This window comes from Eulemur rufifrons, chromosome 8 (genome assembly GCF_041146395.1).
Source record: "Eulemur rufifrons isolate Redbay chromosome 8, OSU_ERuf_1, whole genome shotgun sequence".
NCBI lineage: Eukaryota > Metazoa > Chordata > Mammalia > Primates > Lemuridae > Eulemur > Eulemur rufifrons.
The window spans coordinates 111,203,492-111,227,331 of record NC_090990.1 but is presented as its reverse complement, the minus strand read 5'-3'; the positions used below and the strand labels follow the sequence as shown (position 1 = coordinate 111,227,331).

General features: G+C 36.4%; 1 protein-coding gene across 2 annotated transcripts in view; it reads right to left on the bottom strand.

The window, feature by feature from the left end:
• Positions 1 to 23,840, bottom strand: part of TRIM33 (tripartite motif containing 33) — a 116,540-nt gene that overhangs the window by 57,813 nt on the left and 34,887 nt on the right. For both annotated transcript variants that reach the window (XM_069480803.1, XM_069480805.1), the window contains exons 2-4: positions 12,361 to 12,479; positions 11,794 to 11,938; positions 11,493 to 11,625 (exon numbers count right to left, since the gene is read on the bottom strand). In XM_069480803.1, coding sequence (XP_069336904.1) covers positions 11,493 to 11,625; positions 11,794 to 11,938; positions 12,361 to 12,479 — 397 coding nt within the window. The remainder of the gene's footprint in view (positions 1 to 11,492; positions 11,626 to 11,793; positions 11,939 to 12,360; positions 12,480 to 23,840) is intronic.

The following is a 23,840-nucleotide window of genomic DNA, read 5'->3' as shown; positions in this document are numbered from 1 at the left end:
ATATGATATATGGCCAAAATCCAAGCATTTTGAAAAAAGGTATCTTTTTTCAAAACACCACTTCTTCAAAAGGAAATTTCAGATGAATGTTTTCCCCAGTTAGCAAAGGTCATTGATGAGAAGGATGATATATGCGAATCATGTGAAGAATATGCAGCTGTTATAGACCTATGAATTGGAGAATACAATGAAAGGTTCACTGACTTTGAGAATCATGGCATCACACTCAAATTAACATTTCAGCCTTACCTAGTTGATATCACCAAGGCACCTAAAGAACTACAGATGGAATTCATTGAGCTCTCAGTGGATAACATTTTAAGTCATTGTTTGATGCTAAGAAAAAGCCAATTCAAATATGGAAAAATGCAGAATGCCCACGCCTTCAACAACATGCCCCAAAAATGCTTTTGTGCTTTTCAACCACTTATTGCTGTGAATCTACATTCTCCTACCTAATCCAAACCAAGATGCCCTAAAGGTCACAAATGATTGACACCCATCTAGAGGATCAACTGAAACTACGGACCTCCATGCTGCAACCAAATATTCAAATAGTTTCCAACAAAAAGCAGATACAACAATGTCATTAAAAGGTTAGTTAACTTTAAAATTAACAAATAGTTTTCATTTTTTGAAATTATTAAGTATATAGTAGTTAAGAGTTTTATGAAATAATGTACATTTTTAAGTGTATCTAACTGAAGTTTCTTGAATGTGGCCTTATTGATTGCAGCTAAATTAATACGGCCTTTCAATATGAAAATGTTCCCCACCCCTGGTGTAAACCCTGGCACATCCAACATAGGAGAACCAAGAAAATAAGCAAATGAGACTGAGAAGTAATCAGTGTGGTAGGAAGAAAACTAAAACAATGTGGTCTTCAGGTAGCCAACTAAATAGAATGTATTAAGGGAATGATCAAACACACCAAATGTTGCTCATACATAAGGTATTAAGATCATGACAGAGAAATAACCTCCATCAATAGCGCAGTGGTTATTTATGACCTTGAAATGAACAATGTTGGTAGGATGCTGATAGTCAAAAGTGTATATTTAAGAGAGAAGGGGACATTGACCATGATTATAACCAGTCCTTCCAAAAAGTTTTGCCATAAAGAACAGGGACTGCTCTGCTGGTAAGGAAAGTGGGCTAACGAGGACTTGTGTTTTCTTTCATTTTTTTAAAAATGGAAGAAAAATAAAATATTGAAATACTGATAGGAATAAATTGTTAGCAAATGAAAAACTGACAATTTGGCAGACACAAAAGCAAATTATGCAAGCAATTCTTGTCTACATGAGAAAGGGTAAAATCCAGCTTTTCATACAAGGAGAGTTCAACTAAGATAACAGACAAAAATGTGGGTGCAGGTGCTTTGGTAGAGAAGTAGATGTGACAGAAGGAGTCTGCAGAAGTTCTCGTTTGATTATTTCAAACTTCTCAATGAAGTAGGAAGCAATGCCAATATCTGGGAATGAAGATGAAGGATGAAATATTCAACATTTAAGAGGAAGAAAAGGTGTGAATGGACAATATAATTTTCAAACATTAAGGGTCTCCCTGAGGGAAGTGGTTGTGAATTGAGAATGAGACCGGTTGGTATCATTATGGCATAATGTGTTTTTCTCCTGCCATGTTCAGTTGGACAAACGAAGCATGGTAGGAGGGAAGTTGGGTTTAATCAGGATTGTAGTTTTGCCAAGCAAGTTCAAAAAGTGGGATAAGGGTGTCAAAGCTAAATGCAAGGGAGTGATTAAAATGATTAGCCATGACATAAAACTTGGAAAGGGTTAAGTGAGAACACAAAGGGATGAGGTAAAGTGAAAGGGTAGTAGGATCAATGGATTAAAATAAAAATCACTGTGTGGTTGAATAATTGTAGAAGTCTGGTACTAAGCAGAATGAGCTGGAATGATAGGAGATGTGGTCAGAGAGAGGAATGCTTAAAATCAAACACAATTATTAGAAATGACAAGGTCTAGTATATGATCATGTGTGTGAGTGGCTGTGGCATGTAAAGGACAAGAATGTTGGAAAGGAATTCAAAGAACACAAAGACTAGGGTGTGTGAAGGATCAAATCTATGTATATTAAATTGCTAGGAATTAAGATAATAGTAGTATTCCACAGTTTACCATTGAGTTGGGAACTAAAATCTCTGAGAGATAAAGGGGAATGAATGACCCAAGGGTTTTTAGATGACAGCAGCAATGACAGGTTACAGGTGTTGACATGAAATTAAAATCTGGAGTCTTTTAGAGAGGAAAGAGGAAGAATGGACTAAAACATACATCATTCTCTTCTCCTCGGTAAAGAGACGACCTACCTCATACCTCCAAGCCAAGGAATACATGAGATGTGAAAGAAAACACTGTTACCAGTTAAGACAGCTACAGGGGAAGCAGTATCCATTATAGCAAAGGTGGCAAGAAAAGGATAAAAGGGAGCGGGGGTTGAGGATACAGAGATTCTGATGACAAACTATAAATTCCAGAGAACAAAGTGGCAGAGAGGGACAGAATCAGGCAAATAGACACCCTTATGGGAATTAAAGTATGACAGATGAGGGGACACTTGGGAGTGTGAAACTTTCTTGGGTAACAGATAAATAAGGATAAAGGACATAATAATATTAATCCTAGTAGATTAAAGGCCAATAACAATGGAGAGGCTGAAAACAGTGGTGGTAACAAAAAAAAAAAAAAAAAAAGGATAGAGTTTGGGTCTTCCTCTTTTCAATGGAACAGAAATTCTAGTTCCAGCTAGTCAACCCCATCTTCACTCCAGATGAGGACTGAAGAGTAAGAAGAGTGTAGTCTTAAAAATGACCATTCACTTCAGGAGAAACAAACTCTCTCCAAATGTGTAGGTTCCATCTTTGCCCCATGCTGACAATCTCTAATGTTTCTCGTTAACTATCACGTATCAAACTTGTCAACATTATTTTTCAAATGACCCAATATAACAAAATTTAATAGACATGGTTTCTTTTTTTCCTGAAGACCTCCTTCACAGAGTCCTCAGTTTTCACGCTTCAGTCTAAACTAGCTACTGCATCGCTATCATTCTGGGCAATCCCTTATCTTTTACTTTCTTGGTTTAATAACTTATTTGGTGGATCACATTCTCTAATAACTTTCCAGAAAGAAGTGCACAGTTTCCAAAGTTTCTGAATCCTTGCATGCTGAAAAATGTCTACATCTTACCCTCATGTTGATTTATAGTTTAGGTATAGAATTCTAGGTTGAAAATCTTTTCCCCTCACCTCCCAATTTTTGAAGTCAGTGTTGCACTATCTTCTAGTTCCTAGCATTGCTATTTTGATTGTCATTTCACTGCTGGTCACCTAATCCTAATCTTTCGAAACTTTGTTCATCTCAATTTTAATCCATAGGGTACTATCATTTCATGATGTCATATAGGTCTTTTTTTTTTTTTTTACTACAATTGTTCTGGGCAATAAATGGAACATTTCATCCTGGTTATAAAACATCATAAACAAGAAAGATATAGACACAGATCTTCATAAAATCTTACTGCTATTTAATTCAAAGCTAATGTTTTTAAATCTCTACTAAATAGATGATTTGTCTAAGATAATATAAATTATCACAATTATATAATTGACTCAAGAAGAGATGGGAAACCTGACTCTCCCATCAATAAGCACACAAGAAATTGAGACTCTTAAAGAACTAGCCCTTCAAGGCCTTAAGTCCAGATAGAAGAAGTGGGTAGGGGAAAAAGGATGGAAAAGAAAGTATAAGATAACACACACAAGTGAACTAGTTTTAAGGTTAAATGGCTCTCCTAACAGATAAGGAAGGTGTTCTACACCTCTAAGAAGTTGCATGTACAAAAGCAAGAGAAGTTTAGAACTTGGGGGATGGGTGGGTCACTGCTGCTAGAGTGCAAGTGGAAGATAACAGATTCTCTAGTAAAGAATTTAACCCTGCCCAAAGAGAGGTCTACCCTTTGCCTTCAGTTCCTGACAAGTAATCTCTAAGCCCCTGAAATGTCCTGCCTGATACAAATATCTTTGTTTACCTGGGGACCCTGAATCAAGCCAGATAGTCTATGCTAACGATATAATTTATAGTGGCTTTGTGTCACAGTATCCCAGTCTCAGGAAGGTCTGTCCTAGAGAACTGAGGTCTGCCATGTGGGGCAATGAACCATGTCTACATGACAGAGCCAGAGTAAAAATTCTGGACACCAAGGCTTAGGTGAGCTTCTGTAGTTGGAATAGTCTATCTATTTTGTCACAAATCACTGCCAGGAGGAATTAATGACGTCCATGACTTACTCCACTGGGAGAAGACAACTGGAAGTACCACATTTGAAACTCTCCTGGACTCTGCCCCATGTATCTTTTCCTTGGATGATTTTAATCTGTATTCTTTTGCTGTAATAAACATAACTGTGATTGAAATAGCTTTGAGTTCTGTGAATTCTAGCTAATTATCAAACCTGAATGTAGTCTTAGGAAATAGTGATCTTACAACTGGTGTCAGAAGTTAAGAGGGGTTTCATGGGTTGTTCTCTAATTTTATAGTTGGCATCAGAAGCAGGATTGCTAGAATGACCCTGGCTTACAGAAATATGTGGTTTGGGAAGAGAAAAGATGGAGCAGTAGGAATTGATAAAACTTTAATTACTGGATGGCTACCTAATCACTCATGTTATAGAACTGCAGCTGTAGTTATCATAAGTAAAAGTTACTGATGTAATTTAGAAATGGTGAATCCAATTCCCGAGGAGTTGAACTGCCAGATAAATAAGGAAATGCAACTAATAAGAAAAAGTTAATTAAATAATCCTTTTGTTATTGTCTGTAACAGCTAAAATGAAAATACAAGAGAGCACTGAGACAGATCCTGACACTAAGCCAAGCTGAGCCAGTCTGAGCTACAGCCACTAGTCTCAGGGCCATTCCAAAATGAAAAATTATGCTGGGACATCAGCACCTCTACAATCTCTAGTCACAAGAAGGTAGCGTAGGTGAGGGAAAGACAAAACCAAGAAACTACTAAAACCAGGGAGTAGAGTACAAAGGAATCGTCTCATTTTTTTTGGATCTATTGTCAGTTTCCTAAAGAAAAACTTTTACCAAAATGGACTACGAGAGTGATTCATTGAGAGGCACAGTATCTTTGACTTTGAACACTGAAGAACTGGAAGACTATGTTGGGTTGATGCAGGACCCACAACTCACTACAGAATAACCACAGATGGCTATACATGATCCAGATACACAAGCAGTTATACCCTAGGGCACAGCTAGCCTGGTGGATTGGATAAAAGCCACTGTAAAGTGTATTTATCCTAAAAAGGCCAACTGTCCTCCTCCTCTTACGATTGCCAAATGAAAATCCCCAGAATAAATAAGCGATATGCTTTTTATGTAAGCCTTGCTGGACTGGCATTATGATGACGGGATAGTCATGTACTGAGTATGCTTCACCGTATATGATAAATACCGTGCTTCAGGGGGCCTCTTTTGTATGGGCATGCCATGTAACCTTACTGCTACAAAATCTAGCAACAATCCAAGGAGGCTTATCAGATTTATTGTCTTAGCTTCTCTTTACAGGTCTTAACAGATGCTAAGAAATTTAGAATGATTCATAAGAAATTAGGGAAAGACAAAGGGGAGAGGTCAAGGGATTTATCCCAGCAAGATGGAAATCTTTAGATGGTTACTTAAAAATGAGATTAATAAAGCATACATTGATGAGGTTGAAACAAAAGTTTTAATACAGCACTACACATAGTGCAGGGGATTAGGTAGAATAATAGGAGCCCCTGCTAATCCCCAATATTAAAGGCCCCTAAACTAACTTTGGTATATTTTACCTAAGTTTGGAAAAATTTAAAAAGCTGAATGGCAAAGATGACAATGAGAAACCTGCCTCAAATTGCCTTGGGCAATTTTCTGGCAGATTAATTAATCAAGATGAAGACAGGTGGAGAGGCCAGGGTCTTCTAACTCAACCCCTATACTGGGAAACCAAGGCAATATACACGTGTGGAAAAAAAAAAATCTAGGGGGTAGATAAAAGACATTTCTGGAACTCCTTGACACTCAAGGCACTATCATTCCAAAACCTCTTGAAGTCCTAACAGCTGTCAAGTTAGACTGGGAGGAGGCAACGGCTGATAGGACTAAAGTGAAGGTTTAGATGAAAATCAGAGTGTCCTGGCAGACTTTATGTGCAGTGGTTATGTTTCCTTTACCTGAATGTATTATTGAGATAGATCTAATATCTCACTGGTGAACACTTCACTTGCCTAGTATTGTAAAACAAAAGGCATATAAGTTCACCTTAAGGCCAATCTCAACTGGACATGCTAAATGGGAACCATGAGAACTGCCCAAGTCCACAAAGGTTGTATATTTGGCACAGTGTAAAATAGCTGGTAGACAAAAAGATTATATTTTAATGAAAAATTAGAAGCTGGAGTCCTGGTGCCAATGAATTCTCCATACAATAACACTGTGTGGCCTGTGAAAAAAGTGGATGGCTCAGGAAGACTAACAGTTGGTTATTAAGGTTTGAATAGAGCAGTGCCACCATAGCATCAGCAGTCCCTAATATCGTCTCAACATTACAAAAAATAAATAGCAGGCTAAAGGAGAGTGTACTCAGTGATTGATCTTGCAGATGTTTTTTTTTCTGTATCCATCTAAACAGCCAAACACAATTTGCCTTCAAGTGGAAGTGATCCCAATTTACATTTACTATATAGCCACAGCGTTATTTCAGTTTACCACCTTATTGTCATAATTTGGTTAGAGAAGGTTCAGACTTGATTCTGGGTAGTAAGATACTAAACTGATAATACCATGATTATATCAGAAACTGAAGACCAAGGTAAATGCAATGGTGACAAACATGACCAACGTGAGCAGGTTGATAAATCAAAGGTCTAACGGCCTGCCCAAATGGTGAAATTCTTAAGAATAACCTGAGTAGGAGCCACCTATGACATTTTAAACATGAAGAAAAATATACTGCTGTTCCCACCTACCCCAAACAAGAAGCCTAGTGTTTGGCTGGGATATTTGGATTTTGAAGGACACTTATTCCAAATCTGGAAATATTACCTTTCAATAAAACTACCCAAAAGAAGCTCATAATTGAATGGGGCCTGAACAAAGGCAGGCTGTGTCTGAATTGCAAAAGGTAGTCTCTCTCATTACTTTTGGGCCCCTATGATCCATACTCAGACGTGATTTTTGTAAGTGTCAGCAATACATACTTATGCAGACTGGAGCAACCATTGGGATTTTGGACCAGAAAATTTCTGGATGCCATGGTATAATGTAGAACATCTGAGAAAAAAATTAGCTGCTATTGGGCATTGAGACTGACTCTATGAATGAAGGCTATAAAATAATCCTGAAATCTGAAATACCCATAATGTGATAACAGAGAAACACTAACAAGGAAGGCAACGTCCAGAAAAGTTCCCTATAAAATGGAAATAGTTTGTGCAGGAACACATAACCAGGGAATGTAGGGGTGCTCCCTATACTTATAAGCAGGTAGCCTCTTTTCCCCTAAGGCTGACTTTGGAACCACCTGAGGAAAAGCTGGATCCTGTGACTACATGGGTGCTATGCTATAAACAGCTAATAATCAACAAAGAGTTGCTTGGGTTATGGACAGCAGTTCCAAGGTGAATGAACAGCACCCTGTTTGGAAGGCCAGCACTGTGACTGAAGGAGGAAAGAAAAAGAAAAAAGAAAAAAAAAAAAAAAGCTCGGTGGGCATGCTATTTTCCCATACATTGGGGTTTTTACTGAACTCTGTAGTTGGTGTCTGAAGTGAGGGTGGTCTTATGGAATGTTTCACAACTTTGAACAGACGAAGAGAAAGGCACTGGTAAAATTCAATAATGTATGCTATACTGAACACTTGAACTTGACTGTAGTGGACCACTGCTGAGTATATATTTTTTTAATGGTGGCAACTATACTTAGGCAAAATAACCCTGGCAGTAATGTGGACATAATGAATTTGACATTGTAAACCTCAATGAAGGGAAAACAGTTGTAAATGTGTTGTAATAATGGGAACCTGGGCTTTTAAGTCCAATGACATGGGTTCTGCAGCAGTCCATTCAGGGAAAATAAAATGGCAATGTAAACCAAAGAGAAAGGATGTGTGATATTTTGATATATATTTGTTTTGGTCTTTGTCACCATTCCTGCCTCACACCTCCTAAAACCCTCAGAATTTCTGAAGTGATAAGTGTCTTTTGTATCCTAATGAAATGATGAATGGGAGAGGGGTCAAGAGCCTCATGGATTTTGGTTGTCAGGGAAACCAATCAGGTGATTAGAGGGTTGGAATTTTCAGCCCTACTCCCAACAAAACTAAGAGGAGGAGACAGGGTCTGAAAGATTGAGCCTATCACAAATGGCCAATGATTTAATCAATCATGCCTACCTAATGGACTGCCATAAAAAACCAAAATGGCGGGGTTTAGAGAGCTGCCAGGTTGCTGAACACATAGAGGGTAATGTGCCCAACCAGAGGGGGCATGGAAGCTTCCACTTCCCTTCCCCCATATTTTATCCTACATATCTCTTCATCTGGCTGTTCATTTGTATTCTTTAATACATTGTTAAATAAAAGTTATAGAGGGCCATTGTTTTGGACTAAGCTCCTACACTAAGCCCCAACAAACCAGACTAAAAATCAAAATGGAGTCACTCATGTGGAGGTCACCAAACTGAAACTGAGTTGTTATCTGACCTTCCAAGAAACCAAGAGAAAGATATAACAGGCTAATTTCCAGTTTCAATGCTAATCCCTCTGTCTTTAATCTTTACAACAAGAGGTAACCTGAAGTAACCTGACGTTAATCAATCAGTTACTCCTCTACTGTTCCCGCCTTGCATGCAAGGAAAGTTAACTTTGAAATTACCAATCCACTTTTTGTTGTTTCTGCTTTCTTCAGCCCTTCTCTGTCTGTAAAACCAACCTTCTCTTCCTGGTTCACTGGAACACTTATTTTACTATATGGAATGAGGTGTTGCCCAATTCTAGAATCCTAAATAAAGCCAATTAAGATCTTCAAACTAAATTGATGTAATTTTGCCTTTTGACAATATCCTTTGTAATAGATTGGCAGAAGTAAATTAAGTGCTTCCCTGAGTTCTGTGAGCCATTCTAGCAAATGATCAAACTCAAGGAAGGGGTTGTGGGAACTCCTGATTCATAGCCAGTCAGTCAGAAGTACCAGAGGCTGGGACCTGCGACTGGCATCTGAACTGGAAGGGCAGTCTGCAGGACTGAGCTCTTAACTTGTGGGATCTGACTCTTAACTCCAGGTAGACAGTGTCAGAACTGAATTGAATTCGATTACAAGATACCCAGCTTATGTCAGAGAACCGGTCAATATGGAGGTGAAATGGTCACACAAATAGTCACAGTAGTGTTCTGTATTGAGTGAATACAGGAGGAAAAAGTTTGTTTTTTCCTATATTCATGAGGACACATATAAGAGATAATTAGGACTTAGATAATCTAACTAGTAACGTTAAATGGTGAAAGAAAGGAAAAGGATCATGGTTTAACTTTGAGGAGGCAAAGGAAACTGAAGTTGTTCTCATATGGGGAAAAAAGTATGCCATCTTCCTTTTCTTTCTGCCTCTCACATCAACTTAAAAAGCTATAAGAAATCTAATGTTCAAGGCCGGGCGCGGTGGCTCACGCCTGTAATCCTCGCACTCTGGGAGGCCAAGGTGGGCGGATCGTTTGAGCTCAGGAGTTCGAGACCAGCCTGAGCAAGAGCGAGACCCCATCTCTACTAAAAATAGAAAGAAATTATATGGACAGCTAAAAATATATAGAGAAAAAATTAGCCGGGCATGGTGGTGCATGCCTGTAGTCCCAGCTACTCGGGAGGCTGAGACAGGAGGATCGCTTGAGCTCAGGAGTTTGAGGTTGCTGTGAGCTAGGCTGACGCCACGGCACTCACTCTAGCCTGGGCAACAGAGTGAGACTCTGTCTTAAAAAAAAAAAAAAAAAAAAAAAGAAATCTAATGTTCAAAAAAGATCTGGCTACAGCTGTTAGAAAGGTAACTGAATGTCTTAACTGAGACTATTAGACACAATCAACGGTTAAAATTTGGTCCTGAGGTAAATGCATACACAAGACTGGTCACTTCAGGTAAATTTACAGCCAAGTTGCACGTAAAGACAAGATATTTCTGAACAAATTAAGGGTACAAAAATTTAATACATGTTTTGTAAAATAGGGAGAGGTGCCTTGAAAAACAAAAAGCATTACCTTTATATGGTCAAGTTTGAGATAGTCTGTATACTGTATTCTATATACCATGAGAGAAAATAAGCAAATGGGTTAAGAAGACATCTGGAGTCTGACTGCCTGTGTTCAAATCCTGGCTGTATCACTTACTATGAGACCTTGTACAGATTGTCAAAGCCTTCTGTGAGTAGGCTGCCTCACCTTTAAAACAGTCGTAATACCAGTACCTAAACCTCATGGGTAGTATGAATTAAATGAACATTCAACATTCAGAAAAGTCCTTGGCACAAAGTGGATGCAATAATTGTTAGCAATTAGGATTACTGTACCCCCTCTTTAAGAAGATTCTAATGTACTTCAATAAATTCTGATGAATGAAAAACTCTAAGATATCATACAGTTGAGAAATATATTTAAGTATGGTTAACCCAACTTCTCCTACTCTTTTTTGGCAATAGGTTAATAAAGCCTATTTCCACCCAACCACAAAAACTGTTTTTGAAAAACACTTAAGAAAATCCTGGACTGTGGGTAGGCTAGACCATTTTACTTGTAATAAATAGACAGTAATATAGAAGCTGGGGAAATTTACTGGGAGATTTTGTTATACACCTGACTAGAAATTTCAGTAGAGTTCCAAAACAATTCAGATGAAACAGATCCGTGGTAGGTGAATACTATTGAATTCTAAGAGTAAAACAGGGTTAAAATACAAAGCTATGCATTAAAGAGTTAGTAACCATGCTTACTTAACTGTTTATAAATCCCTAGTTTTTCTGCAAATTATACATCTAACATGAAATCAGTATATTTATGCTTTGATGTTAAAATGAATATCACACCCACACCCATGAGAATACTGCCTTTTCAGATTATAGTCCATAGCCTAAATACCACATGACACTTGGAAAAAGCTTATTTGAACCACAGGAATAGAAAACAAAAAATAATACAACTCCATTCTTAAGAACCTAAACCCCCATGATACATCTTTAACAAATATTCATAAGACAATTAGATATGAATGTGGAACCCATTAAATAATTTATTGAAACATATATTGCTTCAAGAAATAAAATATATAAAATTTAGATTTAAAATCTCAAGAGACAAAATTATAGGATCAATATTTGCTTTAAGAAGAATAATTTTACAAGCACTTTTTTATAATATTTCTTGGTAAGCAATTATGACTTCTGTACCTATGTTCTTTGTGTTCCAATAGCTGACAGTCTCTACATGTCAGTCTATCACATGTTTCACAGAAAAGTTTCAACTGTTCTTGTTTGTGTACAGGGCAGAAAACAGGGCGCTGACCAGATGCTCCAACAGACTCTGTAGCAAAATAAAACAAATATTTTTTTAACTAAACATAAAATTTTTGTCTAATTTTCTAAATGCTTATTGATGTTGGTATCCAAAGCTTATAAAGAATAAGTAGAAAATGCTATAGAGGCAAAAGACAGATGTTAATTGTAATCATTAAAACTGCAGCTATCTTACCTGAGACATCTTCTTTCTTCCTGATCAAGTGATCTTTCGTGAATTTTACTCTTTGATGTGCTTCGATACATGTCTTACATAGCCACTCTCCACATTCTACACAAAAGCCAACAGCACTTGCATTGTCTTCACAACTAGTACATACCTAAAAGAGGAAATAAATACTAATGTACATTAAATTTATAAAATATATATATCCACAAAACAAAAAGGTTAAGAACCTTCTAACTTGCTCTCAAACATACTGCCTAATTCAATGTATATAGAATAAAATTATTGTTATCCATTTATCTTCAATAAAATCCTTTTCCTTACAGATCAAACAATCAGCTAGGTAAAAATCTAAGGCTCAGACCACAGTCTACACAAATTTGACTTTTTAAGTAGTGACTTTAGTCTCTTTTAACCAAGTTTGAGAGTACAGAAGAAAGCTATCTTTAATTTACAATTTGAAAAGATGAAACTACAACAAACTACCCTAAATTACATAATTATACAAATATGTTTTTCTTATAATGTACATTTTGATACCAAGATAGGAATATAAGGAAAAATTGAGACGCATACCTGTTCTGATTTTTCATCAGAACTGCTAGGAGCTTCAGATGTGTCTTTCACAAAATAATTATCCACAAGGTCTATCTGTCTGCACTCTTGGCGGCATACTGGGCACCGTATTACACCAACTACAACACAAAATGACAACATTAAAAAAATTTTCTTCAGGAAGAAAATAAGGAAATTGTGCATGCCTATATGGAAACATTCATTCGTCACTGATAAGAGCAAAGAAATGAGTATGAAAAGCTGAGTAAAATAACCCATTGACCTATTTCATTGGGGTAAAAATTATACCCTATTTAGGAAATAAAAATAAGCATTAATATCCACCCCCTAAAAGTGCTTTTTTATTACAATGTGGTTGGCTGAATTTCTTTGTGGTTCCCCCAAAGAAATCCAGGTTCCAATCTTTGGAAACTATGAATGATACTTAACATGGCAAAAGGGACTTTGCAGATGTGACTAAATTAAGGCTCTTGATGGAAGGTACTTCCTGATTATCTAACAGGCCCTAAATGTAATCAAGTGGCTTTATGAGAGGGGGACAGAGAAAAATCAGACGACAGAAAAGTGGAAGGCAATTAATAAAAGAAGCAGAGATTGGAGTGATGCATTCTAAAGACAAAGGAAGGAGCTACAAGCCAACAAAGACAGCAAACAACTAGAAAATGAAAAAAACAAGGAAACAGATTCTCTCCCAGTGCCTCCAGAAGGAATCAGTCCTGCCTACACTTTGACTTTAGCCAAGTAAAACTGATATCAAATTTCTAGCTTCAAGAACAGTAAGAGAACAAGATGCATGCTGTTTTAAGCCACCAAGTTTGTGGCAATTTTGTTACAGCAGCAACTGAAAACTAACACAGTCTATTATCTTATAAATTTTGACTTGCTTCAGAGATACTTGAATTTATGCTAATGTGGGAAGAAAGATTATCTGTGTCTTCACCTGCTAGTGTTCTAGCATCTATCAGAATGGATAAATTGTTGAGGCAACATGGAAACTAATCTTAAGAATTAAAAATAGCACCAGAGTCAATATAACAAACTACTATGTGTCAGCCACAGAATTGAGGATATAGCCTAAATGACACAATCCTTGCCTTCAAAACGAGTTCTAGACTAGTATATAATTTTTACAGTTTATAATGTGCACGACTACAGGAAGCACCGAAGACTGGGATATAAAGAGTCCCCAAGAGTCGTGTACTACACAAACTGTAGTGCCATATAGTCGTTCTTACAGAAAATCAAAACATAAATAAAACACGTCATTGCAAAAGTAGGAATATCAGAGTCTCCCAAGAGGTAGGTGTGCGTGTGTGTGTGTGTGTGTGTGTGTATATATATATATATAGTTAAAACAAATTCAAATATATATTTATTTATTTACTTATTTAGAGACAGAGTCTCACTCTGTTGCCCAGGATGAAATGCAGTGGCACGATCACAGCTCACTATAACCTTAAACTCCCGGGCTTAAGCGATCCTCCTGCCTCAGCCTCCTGAGTAGCTACAACTATAGGTGCACACAATCACACCTGGCTGATTTTTATTATTTTGTAGAGATAGGGTCTCACTAAGTTTCCCAGGCTGGTCTTGAACTCCTGAGGTCAAGCAATCCTCCTGCCTAGGCCTCACAAAATGCTGGGACTACAGGTGTAAGCCACCATGCCCAGCCCTCAAATATATGATCATATATTTTAAAACATTGTTTTATATAGTACATTTCATAAATTTTATCAAAAAAATTGTATGAAAATAAAAACAAAGACCTTGCTCAAAGGAAATACACAAGAACAATTTTTCAAACCAAAGAAAGAAACAGCACAATGAAGTTCAAGCTCAGTCTAGGAAACATAGTAAGAGTCCATCTATTAAAAAAACAAAAAACAAAAACAAAGAAGAAGAAGAAGAAGAGAGAGAGAAAAAGAGAGAAGAGGAGTAAGAGGAGGAGGAGGAGGAAGAGGAAGAAGAAAGAAGAAGAGGAGAGAGACAAAGCAGAGGGGGCAGAGGAAGTGGAGGAGGGGGAGAAGGAGAGGGAGAAGGGGAGGAAAAAGAAGGAAGGAGAAAGAAGGAGAAATCACCTGTAATCCTAGCACTCTGGGAGGCTGAGGCGGGAGGATTGCTTGAGCTCAGGAGTTCAAGACCAGCCTGAGCAAGAGCAAGACCAGTCTCTACTAAAAATAAATAAATAAAAATTAAAAAAAAAAAGAAAAGAAAAGAAAGAAGAATAAGAACAAACACCACCACCACCACGACCGCTCTTACTACCATCACACAGAGGATGAGGGGGAAAAAAACAAAGAACATAAATGTTTTCACATCTAAAGAGTCATGAATTTAGAACCTTTCAAGAAACACAGTATAATATAAAACTACAAAGGAGATAAGGGACAAAGATCTGGGAGCAACTAACTCTTCTTAGAGTGAATCGTGTCAATTTTCACTAAAGAGATGACACTTAAATAGGATACTGAAGAATGAACAAACATTTAGTAGTATGCATGAAAGGGTTTACTTGGCAGGCCTGGGTTGCTCAAACTCTGCACATTCCTAAGAAGATGTGTCTTTGGGACAGGCCCTTGAGAGACTCCTGCGAGAGGACCTCTGAATCCACGGACTATTCTGCCTGATAAAAGTGGTTTTGTATGCCTGAGGCTGATATCAGTCCTGTGAGGGCTGCATGCAAATGAGACTGATCCCCCACTAAAAACTCTAAACACCAAGGCTTAGGTGAGATTCCTTGCATGGCAATACCCCTGTGTAATTGGTCCCACGCTGTTGCTGGGATAATTAAGCACATCCCTGTTCAACTACACTGGAAGGGGACAACTGGAAACTTGCACCTATTTCCTCTTGAACTTCGCACCACGCATGTTTTCTTCTTGCTGATTTTAATCTGTATCCTTTCACTGTAATAAAACACAACCCTGATATAACAGATTTTCTCAGTACCATGAGTCCTGCTAGTGGATCATTGTTCCCGAGGCTGATCTTGGGGAACTCCAACTCAACTAAGAAAGAAGGAAACTGAGAATACAATGTGCAAAGTTTACTAATTAAAACAATAGGAGGCTATAAAGGACAGCAGAAAATATTTATATATACATATAATTACATCTACATAAAACACTGTAAAAGTTAATGAGAAATGTGCGACGTCTAAATGAAAGAGTATTTTTGACGAAGGACACAAAAGATGAAGAGACATTCTATGTTCTAAGCAAGAAGATTCATTATAAAAGTATCCATTACATCTGTATAAATAAATGAATCCATGCAGTCCCATTAGGTGTTACATATTTTGAAACTCAACAAGCTGATCCTCAGGTTTTTATACATGTTGAATTCAATCTAGCAGGTTGACATCACAGTTTGACAATACAAATTCATCTTTTTCTCATTCTAAATCCCCACTTAATATTACGGAATTTAGAAGAGTAACATAATATACAAAAAAAATGAGGGGTGAGGAAAGGGCAAAGCACACAAAAGAGTACACAAGCAATTTTAAGAAAATCAGATAGAAAAGGAGAATTGAACAGTTCCAAAAGAAACCCAGCCCAGTACACAAGGAATGGGGAGATACAGCAGAGAAAGACTCTTATGTGCACAAAAAATTTTCAGAGAAAGTTGGAATTCAGAAACTTGAGGTATAAAGAAGTTTCGATGAGACACAAGGGAATAAAACGCATGTCTACAGACATCAGCAACTCCCACTCCTATGCTGACTACTTACCTCTGACAGATTACCCAGCAGCCAGAGTGTCTTACCTCCAAGATAAGAGTTAAAGGTTCGTAGGGATCTTTTTGCTATTTGCTTCTATATTTATCAAGAAATTTAAAAATTATATAAATGTATGCTTTAAAAATGAGAGACATTTTACATTTTCCAAGTGAGGTCATGAGTGAATATCCCCTTCTAATCAGTGTATATCAGATGAGTGTGCTCCTGATTCACTCAATGCTAGTTGCCAGGATGAGTTTTGACCATTATATAAAATTGACACCCAAAACCTGACCAGTTTATGCATAATGTCCCTAGAACTGATTTCATCATTTCAAACCTCAAGTTCTGAGCTTTTAATAATTTATGCTTATTAAATTAGTTTCTTTTAAATCCCAGTTTACTAAAATTTTTATTGAAGGGGGAGGGGAAGAGGAGGCTCTTTCTAAAAGGCCAAAATACACAAGTCTACAAACTAGTTTATCTTCACAGTGTTAGGTTAAGTGAAATTTAGTTTCAGTAAGTTGACCGGTAGACTTCCATTCAAAATGAATGCCTAAGCAGATGTGGAAAAACCAGCTGACCACCAGCCCCTCAACTCAAACACAGAAATGGCTAAAACATAACAAACTAAAGTGTATCTTGAAAAATGCATATCTAAGCCTGGAAGCAAGCAGAAAAAATTTTGAAGTGACAGAAACAAATACAGAACTCAAAGCCCAAGTTGGTGAGGCAATGATGACAAGTGGACCACAAGGATTATCAATCAGTACCACTGCTGGGAATAGGAAAACAAAGTTTAAAAGGTGAAATTAACCTCCCTCCATAAAGTCATGGAACAGGCTTTTGGTGCCCTACAGCCTAACATCCATCTTTGCCAGCCAAACCCCAAAAAAGCTATGTGCATGGATATATAAAACCAAAATTTGTATTATCTGAACAGTACAAAAAAATGCCAAGTTAAGAAACTAGTAAGTTTGTGTGGAACCTTACAAACACAAACCATCTTATGAGAACCCCTCCTATCCCAGGGCACAAGAGAGACTCCCACTGAAGATAGGCTCACAACAATAAAAAACTCAATGCACATGAAGAAACCCAATATTCTTAGTGTGGGTCAACAAACAAAATAAACTAGGAAGTAACCTAGAAACCACAGATTTCAAATAAATAAAGCAGTCTAAAAGACTGCAAATATTTGTAAAATGTTTAGAATGATAAATGGACAAACAGAATCTATGAAAACAGGTATATCTAAAAAAGAATCAAAGAAATAAAATACAAGCATTGAATAAATTCAAAATAGGTTAAACAGTAAGCAAGAGATAAGTGAAAATTATCAGGATAGAACATAGATATGAAGATTGAATTCACACAAAAATAAGGAAAAATGGAAACTACAAAAAAGAAGGTAAAAAAGCTAAAAAACTAAATGAGAAGGTCTACCACGTGTCCAACACACATTCTAGAAGTTTATGGAGGATAAGGTATAGAGATGCTATTTAAAGAGATAATAGCTGAGAATTTCAGAACTGAAGAAATCAGCCCTCAGACTGCAAACCAAGTCCTGAGCAAGACAAATGGAAATAAATCCACAACTAAATATAGTGTAAGAAAATTACAAAACAAAGATAGGAAAAAATTCTTAACTACTAGCAAGAAAACAAAATTTACAGTAATAGAAGACAATCAGACTGACAACAGACCTCATCGTAAAAAGACAATACCAAAAGATGACCAGAGTAATACATTTAAAGCTTTGAGGGAAAATAACAGTCAATCTAGAACTCAACATCCTAATAAATTTTATTCAAAGTAAGAACAAAATATTAATTTCAGATACACAATATATAACAGTAAAAACTAGTAAAAAACTAGGAAAGCATAAAGTCCAACCATGTAAAACTGCCAACATTAAAACATTTATGACCTGCAAATATGGCAATTTTATATAGTGTAACCTAAATATTTAAGAAAATAGAAAAATATTTAGATATGAGATACAAAAAACAACTAGCAAAGATAACAATAAAACATTTGTTACATCTAAATATGCATGACCTAAAAGTAAATATAAAGATATATAAATATTAGTTTGCATCAGAGAGATCAGGAAACTTTTTCAATGTCAGATGGTGATGTAAATGGAGGGGCCAAGATCTAAAACACCAAGATGTCTGGGTCTACAGCCCATGCTCTTAAGAACTACACTAAACTATTTCCCTAACTAAAAGGCTGGTCTATTACTGACAAAATAAGAGACTAAATTAATAGAAATTAGAAGAATTCTAATTTCAGAATTAACAGAAATGTAGAAGATAACTTAGCAATGAAGCAGAATCAATTGGACTTAATGAATGACTGCATGATGAATGAGTGGCAGGAATTATAGCAAGGAAAGAAATTAGAAATGACAGATGATTCTCAAATTCCTGCTGTGGGCGATTCATTCTTTTCAAAATATTACTGCTCATTGACAATGCACCTAGTCACCCAAGAGCTCTGATGGGAGCTGTACATGGATGCTGTTTTCATGCCTACTAACGCAACATCTATTCTGCAGCCCATTGATCAAGGATTCATTTTGATTTTAAGGTCTTACTAAGAAATACATTTTCTAAGGCTATAGCTGCCATAGATAGTGATTCCTCTAATGGATCTGGACAAAGTAAATCGAAACCTTCTGGAAAGGATTCACCATCACAGATGTCATTAAGAACACTTGTGATTCATGGGAGAGGGTAAAAATATTAACATGAGTTTAGAAGTTGGCTCCAACCCTCACGGATGACTTTCAGGGGTTCAAGATTTCAGTAAAGGAAATCACTAAAGATGTCATGAAAATAGCAAGAGAACTAGAATTATAATAGAAGTGGGACCTGAAGATGGGACTGAATTGCTGTAATCTCATACTAAAACTTGAACAGATGACAAGTTGCTTCTTGTGGATGAGCAAAGAAAGTGGTTTCTTGAGATGGAATCTACTGGTAAAGATGTTGTGAACATTGTTGAAATGACAACAAAGGACTTAGAACATTACACACACTTACTTGATAAAGTAGAGGCAGGGTTTAAGAGGACTGACTTTACTGTGGGTAAAATGCTATCAAACAGCATCATATGCTACACAGAAATCTTCTGAAATGGAAGAGTCAATCAATGTGGCAAACTTCATTATTGTCTTATTTTAAGAAATTGCCACAATCATCCCTACCTTTAGCAGGCACCACCCTGATCAGTCAGCACCCATCAACATCAAAGCAAGACCTTCCATCATCTTCCAAAAAGATTACCACTCACTGAAGGCTCAGATGATCGCTAGCACTTTTTTAGCAATAAGGTATTTTTTAAATTAAGGTATATACTTTTTTTTTTAAGATATAATGGTATTGCACACTTAAAATACTATAGTATGTGTAAAACATATCTTTTACATGCACTGGGAAACAAAAAAATTCATGTGACTCACTTTACCACAACATCACAATATCAGTTAACACAAACTCACTCTATCTCCAAGGTATGCCTATATTAGTCTTTAAATTAAAATTCAAAAAGCTTACATAATAAGAAAATTATACATTCACTACCAAATATCACAAGATATTTCCAATACTAGCATCATCTAAAATAAGTTGCCCAAGTTTTTTCAAAATGAACAGAAATTTGTATACAAATATCATACTTTTCAATTGACAATATGGGTAAGTTATAGCCAGCCAGCTATTTAAAAAATGCAGTGTACCAGTAAAACAGCTCAATCAACAATTTATTAAGAATGATTTTTATATTTTTAAAGGAGAAGAAAAAAGCTACAGAGATTATATGCAGCCCACAAAGCCTAAAATATTTACTATCTGGTCCTGCAGTCAATGATATTTCATTAAATCAGATGAAAATAATACCATATAACCAGAAACTTCAAGATAGTTCTTGAATTCAAGTACTAAAATCTAAGCCACAGGGATTCTGAGTCTTCTAAGCGGGTATAATTCACAGTAGAGAGAAGGGTTCAGTTTGCATGTGTGCACACATGTGCTTAAGTAAACTTGCATGCAACTCGGTTTTCATTTCTCTTTTCATGGGGGAAGGAGGTACAGAACTGCAGAGGCCTAGTGGAGCCTAGGGCGATGACCATGAAGACCCAGGATTCTATGGCTTCTTAGGTCCAATGCATCTGCTTATTCACTGCCTCCTTTAGGGGGACATTTGAATGCTATACTGACAGACTCCATCAGTCATGAAATGATCACGAAGGTCTGCTTCTCCAACTTCAGCTATATTTTCACTGAGCAGAGAAACAGTGAGGCTCTGCTACTCTGGGGATAAAGCATTTAATTTGAAAATGCATTCAGTACAGGGCAGCTGAGACAAACTGTATCATCATGTTTTCCATGGTCTGCTGGTTCACCACTAACGAATAACCACACCAACGTGCCCAAATTTTACCCTATAAAGGGAGTCACACTCATGAATAGGCAAAGAACAAGTATATCCTATTTGAGAAGGTTCAGTAGCTTGAAGGAGATCAAGCTGAACAATCAGAACAAGCTAACTGGCTCCTGCTGAGGCAGAACTAATGGAAGAAACACAGGAGACCTTGAATTTAAAAAAAAAAAAAAAAAAAAAACTGAGAACTTTCAGAGAAAATCCAGTGATAATAAAAATTACAAATATACCGCAAAAAGCCCTGCTAGAATTAAATAAACAAAATTTCCACATTTAAAAAAATTAAAAGACATGAAAAAAAAATGGCAATTCCTAAGAAGCAAATCAGCAGTCTGGAAGATCAAATTTAAAAACATATCTATTAAAAAAGAAAAGTACAAACAAATACATACCAGGAAATGCAAAAAAAAAAAACAACAAAAAAGGCAAAACTCCCCCCAAAAGTGAAGAAAATATTAACATTATATAAATCTAAATTCAAGTCAAAAAGCATTAAATAGGACAAAGAGGAAGACTGTCCAACAAAACTGTCAAAAATTGTATGAAACAAACAACAGAACTACAAAGAGCAAAAACAAATGAAAATGCATAAACATGGTATTAAAACAAAAGATTTTATAGTTGTCAAGCTCCCATTTCTTTATCCAATTTCTGAAATATAGAAAATTACGGTATGTTTGGCTACAAAACACATTTAGTGAAAAAAACCTAACCTGAACTGGCATAAAGCTATTTATATCTTTAGTTACCCTATTTAGGGTAAATATTGTTGCAGAAATATTAAGGCATTTGATTACAGGGCACTACCACAGACTCTGCTGGAAATTTAAGTACCATCTTGTCCTTCTAAAATGTGAACATTTGTGCATCACAAACACTGAATCTATGAATGAAATTTTTTAACTCAAAAACAGAAAACTATTTTGTTTTCCTATGGCCACAAAATTTTAATCATGTAACCTGCCCATGATAGAAAAAAAAAAAGCCAAAAATTAAAAGATTTCACTGACTATATATATATGGGTACAATACCCTTTAAAAAATAATAAAAAGATAACCTTTTCCCCCCAAAAGTGAAACAATTACTAATTAAGGAATAATACTGTTGTTCGAATTGGAATTTTTTTTTTTTTTTTTTTTTTTTTTTTTGAGACAGAGTCTTACTCTGTTGCCCTGGCTAGAGTGCCGTGGCGTCAGCCTAGCTCACAGCAATCTCAAACTCCTGGGCTCAAGCGATCCTCCTGCCTCAGCCTCCCGAGTAGCTGCAACTAAAGGCATGCACCACCACACCCAGCTAATTTTTTCTATTTTTAGTAGAGACGGGGTCTCACTCTTGCTCAGGATGGTCTCGACCTACCGAGCTGAAGCGATCCTCCCGCTTTGGCCTCCCAGAGTACTAGGATTACAGGCATGAGCTACCTTGCCTGACCAACCCAGATTTTTTTTAAGTGGAATTTTTAAGAATTACCAAAACAGAAAATACTTTAAAACATATCTTATTTCAGAACAAAGTATTTGAAAACAAAATGTAGAGGAAAATATTTGGCCTTAGTGGCTCTTACAAAAACTCACGAGCATTAATTTATCTTCTAAAGATACACACAGTTAAACTGCTAAAAGTCAAAGACAATAAAATTCTGAAAGGAGTATAAGAGAAAAATGACTCACGACATACATGGGAACAGTTAAGATTAACAGCGAATTTGAGCAGAAACAAAGGACCAAAGGCACATAATTCAATGTGGTAAAAGAAAAAGGTACCTACAACGATAATGTATTAATAAAAAATAAATTAAAGAAAAAATTAGGCTAAGTGGAAACATCAATAAAAAATGTACAAAGGAAAAGAAAAAATTACCAAGAATTCTATATTCATCAAAACCTGCAAAAATGAAAACGAAAATAAAGACATACCCAGATAAATATGGACTGAGAAAATTCACTGCTAGTTAACCTGCCTTACCAGAAATATTAAAGAAAGTTCTTCAGACTCAAACAGTAACTCCAATGCACATAAAGAAATACAGTAGTAGTAAGGTTAATTACATAGGTAAATGTATTATGTTAAACATATAAACATGCTTTTTCCTCTTTCCTTCAACTTATTTACTAACTTTACTTACTTTACTTTACATTCATTCATTCATTCAGACACGGTTTCACTCTGTTGCCAGAAATACAGTGCAGTGGCATGATGATAGCTCACTGCAACCTCACACTCTTGGGCTCCAGTGATTCTCCTGCCTCAGCCTCCCAAGTATCAGGGACTATACGTGCGCACCACCACACCCTGCTAATTTTCCTATTTTTTGTAGATACTGGGTCTTGCTCTTGCTCAGGCTGGTCTCGAACTCCTGACCTCAAGAGATCCTCCCACCTTGGCCTCCCAAGTGCTAGGGTTACAGGTGTGAGCCACAGCACCCGGCTTCCTTCACTTATTTAAAAGAAAACTGCATGGAATTTAAACTATAACTGGCATCCATAGCAATTTAAAAGGTTAATATAAATGACTATAAACACATTTTTTCTTTCTTCTCTTCTTTAAAAACCATACAAATGTATAAAGCAGTAACTATAATACTGTACTGCTGTGTTTATAACACACAGCTATATAACATATATATCCATAATGTACATAACAACAGCAGCACAAAAGAGGGTGGGGAGCCATATTGGAACAAAATTTCTGTGTTTTACTCAAGTTAGTAATTTGAAGTAGACTATGATCAACTAAGACGCATATTGTAATCCCTAATGCAATCACTAAGAAATTAACTCAAAAATTATAGTAAAAAGATCAAAGGAATTAAAATGGTACATTAGGAAATTATTTAATACAAAAGAAGACAAACAAGAACCAATGAACAAAAAAAGTATGAGCTACACAGAAAACAAATAGCAAAACAACCAACATGGATCTGATCACATCAATGATAGTAAATAAGAATGAATTAAGCACACCAATGAAGATAGAGATGGTCAGACCAGATAAGAAAAGATTAACTGTATACGGTTTACAATACACACATTTCAAATCAAAGACACATAATAGGATGGGGAGAAAAAGATGGAAAAGTCATGGAAACAGTAATTATAAAAGAGCTAGAGTAGCTATACAGATATCAGATAAGATAGACCTTTACACAAAAATAATTATTAGAAACGAAAGTGAATTTTTCTGCCAGGTACAGGTGCTCAGGCCTGTAATCCCAGCACCTTGAGAGGCCAACGCCAAGGCAGGAGGATAGCTTGAGCCCAGGTGTTAAACACCAGCCTGGACAACAGTTGGAGACTTGGTCTCTACAAAAAT